General features: G+C 36.2%; 1 protein-coding gene across 8 annotated transcripts in view; it reads right to left on the minus strand.

Annotated features, from left to right (window-relative positions):
• Nucleotides 1-16,189, minus strand: part of UBR5 (ubiquitin protein ligase E3 component n-recognin 5) — an 81,798-nt gene that overhangs the window by 42,904 nt on the left and 22,705 nt on the right. For 6 of the 8 annotated variants that reach the window (XM_084282453.1, XM_084282450.1, XM_084282451.1 and 3 more), the window contains 7 exons: nt 15,733-15,892; nt 8,848-8,997; nt 6,670-6,881; nt 2,503-2,619; nt 2,311-2,421; nt 1,388-1,542; nt 166-283 (listed from right to left, as the gene is read on the minus strand). In XM_084282453.1, the coding sequence (XP_084138579.1) occupies nt 166-283; nt 1,388-1,542; nt 2,311-2,421; nt 2,503-2,619; nt 6,670-6,881; nt 8,848-8,997; nt 15,733-15,892 (1,023 nt within the window). The remainder of the gene's footprint in view (nt 1-165; nt 284-1,387; nt 1,543-2,310; nt 2,422-2,502; nt 2,620-6,669; nt 6,882-8,847; nt 8,998-15,732; nt 15,893-16,189) is intronic. The other 2 variants (XM_084282452.1, XM_084282449.1) reach the window with 1 other exon arrangement.

The following is a 16,189-nucleotide window of genomic DNA, read 5'->3' on the forward strand; positions in this document are numbered from 1 at the left end:
ACATTAACAGGACACATCACAGTCATGTAATTAAAATATACCATTTTAATACCATACAACTTTGGTGCACAACAGGAATGGAACCTGATTTTTATTTTTTTAAGAACAGGCTGTAAGCTCATCGTACAACACTGTAAAAATGTCACCTGTGACTGTTACACTTGCCTGGGTTCCAACAGTTATATTTGGCATGGAGGAGATACCAGCACTAGACTTGGGCTTTTTATTTTTTGCTCTGGCCTTTTCTAGCATTTTCTTCCTTTGGCTGAAAGGAACTACACCCCTGTGGAAAAATACATATTTTTAATAAAGGCTGTGAAAGAAATGCTTTGTTTAAAGCTTTGAACTACAATTTCCTATGACTAGTTGTAACTTCAAGAATTCACAGTTACTGGGGAAGAGGATAAGCCTTTTTTACTTTTAAATTCTAAAAGCTTCTCCTCCTCTCTGGGGGCACAGCTGATGGACTTCAGACTCTTATGGCAGATTTAAGCAGCTACAAGGCAAAAAAAAAAAAAAACACAACCAAAGAAAAACGAAAACCTGCAACTGGTTTTGTAACTAGATCCACTCATTTTAGCTGACAATAACACCTACATACACAGTTAAGCATGCTTATTATTTTGATGCTACACAATTTCAACACTTCATGGTTTAGCCACGGTGGGTTAAAGGTTTAGATGCTTTTGTTTGGAAACCTCCTTCACATTAAGTAAAAGATGAAAAACATCCATTCCTAATGTCGCAAAGACCAAAGTCCTGTCTAATGTATCAGAGCCAACTGTAACCAAGTACATCAGTAGTAACAAGCTTCTGTCTACATCTGATTAACAGAAAATCAACAGTGTTATTTTTGAGGGATTTATTGAACATAAATCTTTTCATTGTTAGAATACTTGAACATTTTATATTTTGCGATGTTTATGAGTTAGATAATTTCAGCAACAAGCTCTGGAGGGCGCATCCAATATTATTTATCTGTTCCTTAGGATTCAGACCACAATTTCTAAAAGAACCTGACAGGAGAATGTGGACTTCATATCCGGGTAAGCCTGTTCCACATTTATAATCTGAAAGATGCCTAAAAGGCATAAAGAAAGCTATTCTCTTACACTGTACAGTACTGATATATCTGAATACTAAAGCATTTATATATGTCTCCTAATAAAAATAACCTTATTCCCTTAAAGATTTTATAACTGGGTTGAAAAGCTTTCAGCATGAAGGAAAAAGAATATGTACACTTTAAAAACTTAATTTAAGCTCAAGCACAGAGTTTCAGAACCCAGAACTGTAGTCAAACAGTTTTGCAAAGACTTTAAGAACCAAGGACATTAAGACAGTCAATGGATCTGTATTTTTATACATAGACACAGTATTTACTTACCACCAATACAAGTTGTTCTCTAGTTGGGCACATGTATAAAGAGCACAACAATGTAAGGAAACAATCCGTTCTCCCTGAAGCTCCGAGTATGTCTGTGCAGTGTGCTCTAATTTAGAAGCTACTGAGCTTAAAGTTTCATCCACCCAGGTAGCAACCTAAGGGAAAAGGGAAGAAAGGAACAAAGAACACAAAGGAGAAAAAAAAAAAGATGAAGAGAGATTTGCACCAATAACGTAGTATTTACTGGTTTTGAAATGACCAAAAAAAAAAAGTAGCAATGATCCCATTTGGGATGTTACCCACCAGCACCTTTTACTTTCCTAGTGAAGAGGTTTGCAGGATTTTTTTCCCCTCTATTTCCAGTACCAAACAAAAAAAGTGACAAAAAAATGCAGGTATGCGTCATAAAATAAAACAAGTGCATATGCTTTACCAACAATACTTCACGCTATCAAGTTCACTCTGAAGTGGGCATAAAATTAAGTTTAGGTAAAATAATTTACAGTACTGAAAGCTTCAATGCCCTCTGTTTTTCCACTAATTACATTAACAAGCATCTCTGTTCCAAAACCCATGTTGGTTTTAACTACAACAGCAAAAAGCCAAGCATTTCCAATAACTAGATAAAAACCAGATATGCTTCAGATAGCCTTTTTCAACTGTAAATCTACCAGATCCAAGTGGTTTTGGTTATTTCACTGGTTTTTTGGTTTTCTTGCTTTTGACTTTGTTTTTATTTTTTACATTTTTACAAAATATCAGCTGGATTCTTTTTGCAAAAGAGCTGAATGAACAAGTGAAACACTTTCTACTGAACTAACTTTACCTTCTACTAAAGCTGAAGGATTAACTTCTCTACTACACACTGCCAGTAAGTGGAAAAAACAGCTTGTCAAATTCAGCATCAGGCACTCAGCTCATACCTTGTTATTTTCAGTAGCAACAGTTGCTCTAATACTATTTGCAGAGAGGAGCACTATCTTTTCATTGGTTAATCCCAAGAACATGGCTCGTGGATGATGTAGTGAAGGATTCTTTGGAAACAATAAAAAAATATTTTAGATATTCAAAGCATAGAAAACATTCCAAAGGCAGGATTTAAAGATGTACAGTACCTGTGCATTTCTGTAAGGCTCTGATTCACTCCACTTCCACTGATAGAGTTCTCCTTTACTGCTAACTGCCACAAGCTCTGAATACAGGGCTCCAATAGAAATAAACTTTGTTCCATCCTATAAATACAGACATAGGAGGTCTAAAAAAGTGAAATTATACAACCTGCATATCAAGATTTTAATGTAATAGATATAAATAAAAAAAAATAACAAAATTCTTGTAACTGTTTTCTCCAGAGTTCCACCGTATGCTGAACCTGTAGAGAAAAATGTATTCCAGATGGTCTAAAGCTCAGCATTGCCTCAAACAAAAATATGCAGTATTGCTGCTAATAGGGTGAGGCAGGAAAAAGTGGGTACTTACATAGTATTTTCCTGCAGTTGAGCAAAAACTACACGTGGCAATTAACTCTGATGGGTTATTAAAAGCTTCCACAATATTTTAAGAACAACACACTGCTCACACACTTGGGAAGATCTCATCTTCTAACATTTAAGTAGTTTATAAAATTGTGTTTATTTTTTTGAACAATAAAGCAATATAATTCCATTACTCCATTCCAAAGTGAACTCATAAAAGATATCTTCCAACTAAATCAGACATTTTCAAATTCTCTACCTCATCGATTAAACAATTTCCCTCTTCCACTACTAAATGGGAACAAACAACTCTAAACACAACCAAATTAAAAAAAAAATCAGCGTGCTAGATATCATTTAAATACATCATTAAGACCTAGCACACCAGACAAGCTTATAATTATGGATTATTTTCTAATTATGGACTACTTTCAATTTTTTTCCCTCTCCTTTCTAACATTTTAACACATCTCATACTGAGCAGTAGAAACATCCTGCTTCACTTAGCTCAACTGCTTTATTCTGTACACTACCTGGATCTCACAGGCCCTTTTTTCTCTCACATTTGGTTGCTTACCAATGTCGCATCAAATACTCAGCAGTTATAATCATTCTTTTCCAAGCTCCTGTTTCCCCTCGCACTGAAAGGAATCTCAGACTACAGACCCATGAACTTGGTAATTTCACAAAATATTTACTTCTGCTTACTGAGAAACATTTGTATAGGCATTTACCAACCCTCAGCCATTGCACCCACAGGACAACCATGTTTTTTCTTAACTTCTTTACCAGTAGAAGCTACACATTCCCTTCCACTTCAGGGAAAATACAGCTTTTAATAGATGAAGTAGCTAGTGTAAAATCAGATGCTATAAAATTGTCTTCTAGAGCTTCAGATCTGAAAGACAGGTGCATGATAACTCATGTTATCTGGAATAGTTATCTCCCAGATCAGCATATTTAATTGCCTCTCTTGGATCAGAAGATACCACATGTAAGCCTTTCAGCCATCTGATGGGAAACTGAACTCGTGTCAGACTGTTAAAAAAAAAAAAAAAAAAAAAAAAAAAAGCCCACCATCCAGTACATTTACCTTTCCCCTAAATTAAGGAGCTTTTCTTTCAGCTTCAGAAGTTTACTAGTGGAAACAATGTTTCATTAATCTGGATTTACACATCGAAAAAAAACAACACAATTTTCATGCATAGGAGCGTAGATTTCAGAAGGTATGAAATAACAAAGGATTCAGTATGTTTCTTATCAAAGTGCTCAACTTCGGGAAAGAAAAGAAAGAATGCAGCAGAAAGAAGAAACCACAAGCAATTCTTTCATACCACAATAAAAGAACCTAAAGTTCGTTAAGTTGTAGGAGAACTTTATTGCTCTGGAAGGCATCTCCCAACATAGCACAGAAGTAGCATAAATGCTAATTTGAGTCATGATTAACAATTGCTATCACATAAATATTGCATATTCTGAAAAAGTAACCTACTGTAGCATAATGAGATTCAAATATTTCATCAGCATAAAGGAATCTTTCAAAGTCATCTGTCCTAATTCCTCAAATTATGGAAACCAATTAATTTTTGCTCCAAGACAGTATCATTGTTACTTTTTATATTGTCCATTTGTTTTATAAAACTTTTTATAGACAGCTTTATACCACTAATTCAGCTCAGAAGAGACCCATGATCCATAAATTTTCTTTCCCATCAAAATATTAGCACTTGTGACCTAAAAATCAGGAGCATGGCTACATACACCTCTAGAACATCACTCAAGAGACAAACAGTGCAAAGATGCACAAATGGCATGACAGCTTTAGTTCTGTAATTGGAGTCTCATGTGCTTAACTCTGAGTTCAGACCAAAGGAATTACATAGCCTGAAGATCAATCAGATCGGTGACAAAAATCTTTGCGTGTCAATAGCTAAACAGAATATATGTACTTCAAACAAGCTAAATAAAGCTCAGTTTGTACCTAACTACAGTCTAGGAGGAGAAAACAGCCATACTTATACAACAGACTGGCTCTGCCTGGTAAAATACATTGTTTTCACTGGCAAGTGGCACACACTACTAATACGAACAAGATTTGCACTATTAGAAGTAGTAATTTATTGAGTTGAATTCCTGGAGCTGATTTCACTTATGTAGTGGAAAAAACTCTGCAATGTTCCACGTCATTAGTGTCAGATGTGGATGAAGTCGATAATGTTGGGAACACCAGCAGCTCTCCAAGTTTCATCCATTCCTTTCAGGTTAGTGCTCTACCTCCCCTAAACTGCAGCTCCCCATCCTCATCATGGATTACTACATTTCATGTGCTAAACGTGGAAGTAATGAAATATGAAGGAAAAATCTTGCAAACAAGACTGGTTATTTTGTAGAAATTCTTCATGTACTCGAATCTCTCCCTTAAGTTACTCTTAACTTCCAACTTTCACTGACATCTCCAGATCTCCTCTCCAATTCTCAAATTGGAAGAAATATCTGAGCTGGCACTTCAGCTAAATCACCTCCCTCATGATTTTTCTTGAAGAATTTCTGTCGGAACATACCCCCAACACAACTTAAAAGTGGGGCTATAGCAAGAAAGACGTAGAACAATTGGTTATGAATGTTCAACTGAGGGACAGAATAAAAAGTATAGCTAATTCTAGATAAAGATGAAAGGCCCTTCCTTCTAGTAAGACACCTCCATTTAACTGGAAGTTAGGGTTTACAGCAGTGCATATGCAAAGATGTCTTGTGGAAGAATGCCAGTATATCTGAACTGAGCAAGCATGCAATTAAACATCGCAGCAAGTTAATTTCATAAAAGATGTCCAATAAAAGATCGCAATAATTATCCTAGGGCATAATCTGCTAAGTCTACAAAGAAGCAAAAAACCACATCAGGGTGGAGAAACAAACAAAAATACCTAACACCTAATTCCGTAAGTTATTACTGCTAACATGTTGAATGGGCTTAACAGGAAAAACGATCTGAAGTAGCAAAAAACAAAACAGTAATAACAATGATAATAACACTATCAAAACACAGCAGTGGACATAAACTGATTTAGTATGTAGACTAAATGTAGACTAGATTTACTTTTTTATGCTAAAAACCCAGGAATCTCTCTACCCAAGCTAGATGGCCTACCATTCAACCATTATGACAACGCAAGCGGAACAAAAGCTGTCATTTTTCGCTGGCAAAGAAGCTCAAAGATACTGGCCAATTAAAAAGCTAAAATAAAATCACACCTTAGACACATGAGGTCTGGTTGGGAGAAGAACTACTTGATAAACATTCTTTTTAAGGTATCTACATTTTTCAGTTTGAATGCCAGAATAAAGATGACAGGGATTAAAAGTGAGCTGCTGTAAGCAGAAATAAGCTTCTAAATTCACCTCCCTCTTCAAGCTCTCTATCTATATTGAATCTGAAAAGAAAAAAAATAGAGACAGGAAAATAAAGCAATAAATTGAATAAACTGTTTTATGAGTTTCCTTTTGCCTGTTAAATTCTTTGAACACCTACGTACTAAAAGAAGAAAAAAAACTTTATGAACTACAGCAGTGTATTCAAAACATGTGGAAAAGGAAATTAATGCTTCTGTTATTAATGTCTTAACTATGAGGCTGTAAATATTTAGTTACAATTTTCATAAGTGGGTAACAAATATGCTTTATTATATTATCTCTCACAAACTAAGAGGAGCTATTCAACAAGGAAGCAAGAGTATTTAATTGGAAAAACAAAACAACAACAGATTTATCGCACAGCATGCAAATAAAAGAGGCAGAAAATTTCAGTACCTTATCCGGCCACCACTGCAAGTCTTCTCCTAGAGAAACAGGGCTTTGAACAGGTGTGTTCTTCTTGTCCAGGTTTGGTTCCCCTTCCTTACTTGTAGAGCCTCTTTCATTATCAAATGAGGCTCCATCAAGCCACCTTCGTTCACGCAAACGTAAAACGGATTCACGTTCACGCAACAGCTCAGAGTCTCTCTCTAAGGGAAGAAGGAGAACTGGTATGCAATTGGGTCACACCAGTGGGATAAAAGTAAGCCACTCTCTAGTAAAGACCCTTCAGGATGCAACTAACAGCAGTTAAATCTACTCACAAAGATTAAAAATAAAAAAAGTCCTGACATGCAACATTCAAAATATTAACCCTTTCAAGCACATGTACTTTAGAATTACTAAATATAAAAATAATAAGCTAGAAATAAAGAAATAGTTTTGTGCATCATCAAAAATGCTACCGCATTTTCATTTGCATCATGAGAGGCCAGATAGAGTAAACATAGAAATTTAATGTTTTACAGTACAAAATACAGAGTTTTGTAGTACTGTTTTTAATCAATGAAGTAACAAAAAAAAATCTAGGTCTATACCATCTGTTAGATATTTATGCAAACCAAAAAAGAGTATTTATTAGAGAGTTTCATAATAACTTTCCAAAAAAACAGTAATTTGAAAAAGTTAAAGAAAGCAAGCATTAAAAAAGCTTTTGTACACAAGTTTGATAATCCAACCCCTTGTGTTTAAAGCAGTATCCTGTAGGACTGGATTTAGTAAATTAAAGTGCATCTGTTTTGAGTAGATCAAATGAAAACTTTTCAAGAGTCAGACAAGTTTTTAAAAAGGATCCTTGTAGGAAAATGTTCCTTACCAAAATGCTTCCCCTCCAATTGGCCTACAAACTGTCTAAAGCCAGTACTCTGCAGTTCGCTCATGCAGATAAATTTTTTAAATCAGGTAATCAAACTAACTTTCCAAGAGTCAACTATGCATGGAAAATAAGGGTTATAAAATTCGTGGTAACGTCTTATATAGAATAACCTTAGGAAAGGAAAAAAAAGGAGGAATTTAGAAGGAGTTATGTCAGATGCTGAATATTTGTACATGCACATAATGCATTTAACCTATTAAGTATTTCACTTATGCTCACAAAAGTCAACTGGAATTACATGTATGAGATGACCACGTTACTCTATCAGTTTCAATAAATTACACCAAGTCTTGGGTCTTTTGCTGTATTAGAAAATTGGCGAAGTTTTTACATAAGCCAAACATAACAGCTTGTCTTACAGATATACTTCATAAATTACTGTACTTATCTTCTAGCAATCACCACACTGACCCCGACTAGTAGCTTTGTGACAGGAACTTACATGTTCAGCAATTAATATACTAGAACAGATTCATGAAAGGCAACAAAACTATACTAAACAACAACAAAAAAAATCACAGCAGAGGTTGGATTAACAGTTTTGAAATACACTAGGTATTTGCAAAATAGCTTCAAAAAGCTAGGAAGTTGCTGCACATTCTGTTCTAAATCTTTTACGTGTAATATGCTTTACAAAACAAAACCAAAAATGCTTCAACATGGTCTTGGTATCAACTGCTAATAATTCTCTCTAATCAGCTATAAAAATGCTTCAAAAAATCAAATTGAAAAAAATCAAATTTAATTCTTTCTCCCTCCTTGATCTTTAAACACATTTCTCCTCATTCCATAAATATAACCTCCATCATGTAATACTTAGGGAAATGTGAAGAACAGCATATTAAGAGTAACCTGAACCAAGAAAAAAAAAAAGATGAAGAATGCTGCATGTCAACAATCATTACTGATTTTTGAGCCTAATTACATATTTGTAATCCATTATATATATTAGTAGGTATTTACACTGCACAGTTTAAAATAAACTCAGCATGCAAAAATTTTACATCTTGCAACATCAATGATTGACAAATTAATTTTTAACAATACGTGACTATCAAGGTTCTCACAGAACTTACCTGCTGACATTCACCAATTCATTAATAATTTTGATGACCAACAATCTACTTGTCTACTCTACATTCGACAACATATCACAGTCTACTTTCGCATTAAATCAAAAACTAAACCACCAGTGTGCACTATCACCAGCTTTTTGCACAGCAAGCTACTTATTACAAAGAAAAAAGGTGCAAAATTACCTCTGGATGAGCCTAGCCTGGAAAGTGATGAGCGCCGAAAGGATGGATAACCAAAGTAACTAATATCTTCTGAAAACATAGCATCAGCATCAATAATGACACTTGGGTGAGCAGAATGTATGTCAGCATCCAGAAGAGACATAAGATCCTCTATAAGAGGAGACAAGGGTCTTAAGTGAATAATCAGCTACTTAAAACATCAGCTAGAGAGACCATCAACTAAATAAATATCAAAACAACAAAAGAAATCCTATCTAGTAATTGAATTTCTGCTCTTCAGATTCACCAGTTCCAACTCATGTGCCTCCTATGCACCCACCTGTACAATCAAGCATGGTATAGACTAGTGCATAAAACCAGTTTCCCTACAAGAACTGCTCTCTGTCACTCTTCTAACCACATTTCCCAAAGAAGTCTCGCCCAAAACAATTTTCTTCTGTAACCCAAAAATTCAGACTTTAGCCTTTCTCTTGGAAGAGCAAAGCCCTGTGGATACACATCTGACCCAAATGGATACATAAGCACAGATGTGCACACACTCATGCACATAGACAGAACTCCAAAGATGACCTAGAATTACAACCTAGAATTAAGGAAGGACAGAACTGATGGTGAAAGCTGGCCTTCACAAAGCCACGTCTTTGATGGCAAAGGTTACAAGTTCCTCCACAGAGAGTTTCTTTCAGAGTGCCATACTTCACTCCCAAGCTAGCAGCTTGCAGCTCTCAGTACAAACATTGAAATGGCAGCTACATTAACAACAAACGGTTATCTGGAAGAAAGCAACATTTTTAAAAATTACATATATATTTTTAATACTACACAGTTAAACTCAGAAAGATGAACTCATACCATGACCACCTAAGCTACTATTTCAGAAAACTTGAATTTCTCTGAAGTAGTGATCATCACTGAACTATCCATTTCCTATGGTTACTAAACTATAGCTACTATCCACCCGCAAAAGAGGCTACTGAAAACTAGTAAAGCCCAGAAACACTGACTGACAAGACAGCTAAACCAGACTGGCACCTCCTTGCTACAGAAGGGACAGTCCTATTTCCATCCCTCATCACTGTGGCAAGTCCTCTCCTTGGGCCAAGGTGGGATATCCAAATCTCAACCAGCCATTTCAGGGCTTGCCTTGAAATAATTCTTCATAGGATATGGAAGCCAGGTGGGAAGAGAACCGCCCCTTTCAGCGGCAGTAATCTTCAGGCCTAGTTAAGCGGGCAGTCAGACAGCACCACGAAGGTGCTACGTTACCACACGCAGCACCACCCTCAGCACACCTGCTGCTGCTTCAGGAGACAGCTGTGCCCATTCTGAAAAGTCCACACAAATTTGACTGAAAATTTAATCAGGCTCCCAAAATTAAGTTTCCAGGCTGCCACACAAGGGAAGGTCAGGAGAGCTTCTCTGGGAAGCAGAAGCACTTAAAGCACTTCGCTTAAACCACTCATGACATTAACAGAAGGCCATACCCCAATTTCCCTCAGAAAGCACACAAGGAATATCTTCAACACATGTAGTTCTCAGCCTCAACCTCATAATAAATATAAGAGTGATCAGAAATCAAGGTTTGGATAAGCCAAATAAAAGCATTCTTAACCTTAAAGGCTGGTTATTATGGGACTTTCTCCTCAGTGTCTGGAACAAAGTGGGGAAAAAAAAAAACAAACAAGAAGGTATCCCAAAACTGAAAAGAAACTAAGTCCTCTCTCACAGCCAGCAGTAATTCACTTAACAGTTCCATTTACTGACACTAAAAGTGAGAGCCATTCACATCCCAGCAAATCACAACAGTCATCCTTACATTTTCTGGAGTTTAGGAATTTAAGACAAACCAGCCATCAACAACTGTCTCCAGACGAAAGGGTTTCACCTAAGAACAGCACTACAAATAGTGAGCTCTGGGGACTTCAAAGCAAGACCTGTGAGAGTTATTTTTGCAATAAATAACCCACTGGAGTATATAGTCTGTGCTTCTAAAAGCACAGTGTGGAACTGTATGGTCCACACGCTGTGTTTTAGAACGTGATCCTTGACCTTGACTAGGTCAGAAAACCTACTTAAAAAAAAATAAATCTTGTTTGGCAAGCAGGCTCTGCCTTACCAAAACACTTAAGATCTCTCAGGGTGGCCTTACCCTGTTGCACATTTTATCAGTTTTCCACTGGTTTTCCACAACAATAATGCAGCAGAACACCTCACCTTAAATATCAGCTTTTAATTACCATAGTTCAGGAGCTGGAAACACAGCTGAAACATTTATCCTGATGATCACATTCACCATTCCCATTTCTTCCCAGGTAAGCTCCACCTCTGTGCAGTCTAGCAACTTTCTAATTTTTTGGTCATTATTCAGCCAGAAATTGGAAAAATTTTTATCTCTTTTAGGAACAGAATTGGCTAGCACGGGAAAAAAAATCACTAGCCTCATTCAAAATGGACAATGTCCTTTAAACTAAGCTAAACTAGAAATTATCCTGAAAGAAAACATGCACTAACTCATCGAACACACACACACACACACACTCACTTTCCAGCATTTTAGATATCTTGAGGTTAGCTGTATTTCCAAACAGGAAAGTAGGTATCCAAACCATAAGACCTAAGAACTGAAACTATGCATTTTTGGCTACATGTGCATTAAGACAAGTGAGGAAATGAAGCCTTTTCTTACCCTCTTCTTTCAGCTTCATATCAGATTTTATTTTTCTTCCAATATTTCTGTAAGAGATCCCCCTTCTTCCATCCTCTATACCAGCAAACAAAGGTGCTAAAACCAGTAGGGATAGGAGCCAAATCCACTCCCCTTCAAAGATCACTGGAATTTTTTAGTTCTGTGAAAACACAGATACTGCAAGGCTACATCCAGTTAAAGAATCCAGGTGGGGGAAAAAAAAAAAAAAAGGGAAAAAACATTTTCTATGACTTTATTTTTCTGCTCTTCAGGAAAAGCCCATGAAATGGTATCTTTCGTTTCTTATTGCAGTGGTAGACCAGAATCAACCCCCTCAAATACTGATTTAGATATGATGATTCTGAGCAATATATTTAGGTGAGAAAGCACCTATGACCTAGTAAATACCATTGAAAATTAAGAGGAAAAAGATTTTAGAGAACATTTTAAAAGGGGGGGGGGGGTGGGGGGGAGGAGGAGGAGCAGACTGTTTCAATATACACGTAAACTGTATTCGATTAATTTTTTTTATTATAATTTTCCAATAGCTCCATGGGTAGCATTAGAACTGTTTTTTAAGGATTCATTAATTGAAGGCATTGCCTGGATCAATTCCAACCTCAAACCGAGCTCACGTTTAAATGTTTTCCATCAAGGGGGCAATCATAAGGTGTCTCCCCTTTCCTCAGCTGCGTATTTTTATGAAAAATACAAGAATTCGATGTCTTCACAATCCAAACTTGAAAGAAGCAGAGATAAAATTGGCAAGCCTGTGACAGTGTAAGACAAAAACATGTATTTTGGTTTCCTAGGAAACCAGACTTAAGCAGAACTCCAGACTTCATTTCTTGATAAGAGATACTTATTCAAAACATTACCCAACTGAAGTTCATCTTCAAACCCAAGAGGGAAAAAAAAAATACACTAAGAAAACCACAACAAACACGCACCTAATTGTCTTCCCTGAAGGAAACCCACTGAACATCCAGGTTTTAAACTGATCTCTACATATACTCTGGTTCCCATCCTTCCTCACTGCAAGGCAATACAGTAAATACTGCTGACACAAGCCAATCTCTCTCCTTACCAAAAAAAAAAAAAAAAAAAACCACTGATTTTTCCCTTTTTAGAACAAACTCATCTCAGATTCTGAAATTCAAACTAGTCTGGATACTACCAAAACTGTTCCTCAAGTCCCAGTAGTGGGAACCCGCTATACAAAGGCGTTACTGAGCAAACATGCACACATGAACTATACAAACAACCGAGCGTTTTAAATTCTATAGAACCAGAGAGTACTAACAGAACATAAAGCCTGAAAGAATACTCTAACACAACCTGGTATGGGCTGGAATATTAATCTAGACTCCTTTGAGTCTTTTCTACACTAAATTATTTTGTTCTATGTAGTTTTTACTTTGATTTTTTTCCTCATGTATTTGTTACACATCAAATGAACCCACATTCCTTTCACTGAATCATCATAAAGAAACAGGACTAGATTAGAAAAGTCAAAGTACACAAGGCTCTAAAAATAAATTTCTAAGAGAACTTATTGAAGGCAATCTGTACAGAAAATTAAGTTCTGCTCTTCACTTAAGACATTTTTGAAGAATTCTGGAAGAATTTAGACATTTCTTTACTTCCCTTAAATAATTCAGATGCATAACCCTTACAATACTAACTGGATTTATATCACAATTGATATATTCATGAAATCATGACGTATTAAACAACAACTTACACATTTCACAGTGCCTGGAAAGAATCTCAGCATTTTTTCCTTTTGTTTCTTTTTATTTTAAATCAAGTACAAGTTATTTCTAATGTTTAAAAAAAAAAAATCTGTCTTCAAAAGTTTAGAGGAGTAACACCTAAATTGAAGAGTCTGATCTAAGCAAAGCACCAGACATGCAGAAGGGAGAAAGCAAAAAGCAGCATACCCTTTCAATCAAAATGCAAGAGCCTCAGAAAGTCCTGAGGCAAAAACAGCCTTGTCTTTTTTTTTTTTTTTATTTGATAGGAACAAAACCAAAACACTTTAAAGTAAAATTTGGCATCATAAAAAGTAGAAGTTCATTATCTTTCAGAATCATGTATAAATACCTGACTAAAAATAGAATGTGTGTAGCAGTTACTGGGTATCTACAGCTTCCTTCTATGAACTCTGATGTTTAAGGTCCCAAAGAAAATCCAGAAGCAAGATGACAAGTGCAAATAAGAAGAACACAAAGTTTCTGGAGCAAAAGACTTAAAAACTGGCTCTATGTAGTTCTGAAGGTCAGAATATCGTTAATTTTTCCATAGAGCTACATGCAAGGTTCTCCAGCTATCAGGTTCTCTTGAAATCTAGCCTGCATGATTATGTGATACAAGTAAGGGTTGGTAATCTGTACTATTTAATATACCAACAGTAGAGTCGTGACAGCACTGATCAGTATTCAGCTAGACTTCTCCAAATGTTTTGATCACATTCAGTTATGAAGTAAATCCATTTCTGCTCAACAAGCTTAGTTATTTTTGCCTGTAGAAGTCAAATAAGTTAAGACAGACACAGAAGGCACAGCACGTTCTACAAACTGTGAATTACATCTTTGCAGACAGACTGGGGCTAAGACATGTCAAGTTTCATTTCAGTTGTCATTTCTACCCCTTTTCTCACAAAAACTGGAGAAAAGATAGCCCAGTTCCTCTGTGGGTAAAGGGGAAAAATAGTAGGTTGTGATCTCTTGTAGGAAACATCAGCCTAAACAGGTGAGAAGCCTTCTAAATAAAGCCAAGGACAAAGTTGTTTACTGAAGACAGTGTAAGTCTGCGTTCAAGCTATCATCTCGAATACAAGAGAAATGCAGGAACCTTCTAATAAAAGCTACTAGCCACAGGTTGTCAGACAGTCCCTGTTAACTGATTCCTATGATCCCAAGAGGTATTAAGAGAACAGTTAATGCTGTAAGGAAGCTGGTTAGTACAGTTAAAAGGAACTTTCACTGTGAATGACTAACAGTGAATTGCCTTCTGAAGGCAAGCTCTGTAGGAACACGCTCTGGTATGCTTAGAGTAAGAACTCCTGCTTTGAATACATGCAAAGAGTTGAGAGAATTTAATTCTTCCAATGCATCTACTGCTATAAAACTGATCACTAAAATCAAGACTCATATTAAGGATTTTTCACCAGAGGATTCTTGATCCTACAGCAAAACAAAGAAGCTTGACTGATGCAACTAAAGCCAAGAGACAAATGAATTACAAAGCCTTTGCTGCAGAACAAAAAACCTTTGTCTAATCATGTGATTGACAAGATAAAGATGGAGGAAGCCCATGAACCTTCCTGGTGAACCAGATGAGCAGAAAAAATATCTATTAGAGAAATACCAAAATGTCATTTTGACACACAAAAAGAAAAACTAGTACGTAGTCAGAGTTTAGATGTGTTCTTATCATGCAGTGCATCTAATACAAACATTAGATTTGGCTGCTGTGCTTTCAAATATGTTTACTCAACAAGAAAAGTCAGATTACCTAAATCATTTGGCCAATGTAAAAGAAGACTCAAAGTCTTCCCTAAAAATCGATTTCATGGGGCAAACAATATTCCGAGAACAACTGGACTTCGATTACAGCATTATACCTGCATTGCCAGAATACTCCAGCATTTATAGGGGGTACTTGAGACAAAGAATAAATTCTTAGTCTAACTGTAACTGTAAACCATTTTGCCCTAACTTAAATTTTGGTTTAAAAAAAAAAAAAAAAAAAAGCAGCCTAACTTTTGCTCTAAAAACTGCTGTATCTTAGGAATATATGTTAGTGGTAAAAAAAACAACAAACATGCAAGTGACTGAAGTGACTGGAAGGTTTCAGAATTAGCTTCTATGAGCAAGCCACACAGCAGTCTCAGCAACTCACTGAGAAACAAAATACAGACGTCAGTAATGCTGATGTTACAAAGCCTGGAATCCTAAAAAAATAACTAAATTCAATTTCTTGCCACCCACAGAATGAACAGTTATTAATGCCTAACCTAATACCTCAAAACATCCCAGTGTATCTTTTGTTTTCTGCATCTTTAGACTTTGCTCCTACAATTAAGGAAGTCTTCGCTGCATACCTTGCACAGCACAGAGCACGCTGTGAGTGTTTAAATACAGGAAAATAAGAACACATTGACATTTCCTTATCAAAATTTGCAGGATACAAACCTCCAGGAAGATATGATTCACTTGCTGTGTCATCCCCATCATCTCCATCTTCATCATCACGACTCAACAAATTATTTACAGCAAGGTTTACATCAAGATTTGTTCGCTGGAGTTCCCGAATGATAATACTTCTGGACTTTCCTTGTAAAACAACTTGTGCCTGTCAAAGCAGAATAGATCACTAGTCATTTTCAGCTCACCAAACACCATTCCTAATATAAGGATACTTAACACTAAAGGAAGTCTAATAAAATCAAGAGAGCTACTATCAATTCTCCAGAGGTCAATCAAAGAGCATACAAACAAAGGCTCATGTTGAATTTTCTCAGTATCTTGTCCTGGATATTTAACTTCCTCTCAGTTCAAGTTAGGCTTACTGGACTCTGACTTTGGTGCTGAACTTCCTTATGGGTCACCTTAGAAAATACTTCCTGAAATGCTCAATGCACTAGGTAAA

The sequence above is a fragment of the Netta rufina genome, assembly GCF_964035555.1.
Source record: "Netta rufina genome assembly, chromosome: 2".
Classification (NCBI taxonomy): Eukaryota; Metazoa; Chordata; class Aves; order Anseriformes; family Anatidae; genus Netta; species Netta rufina.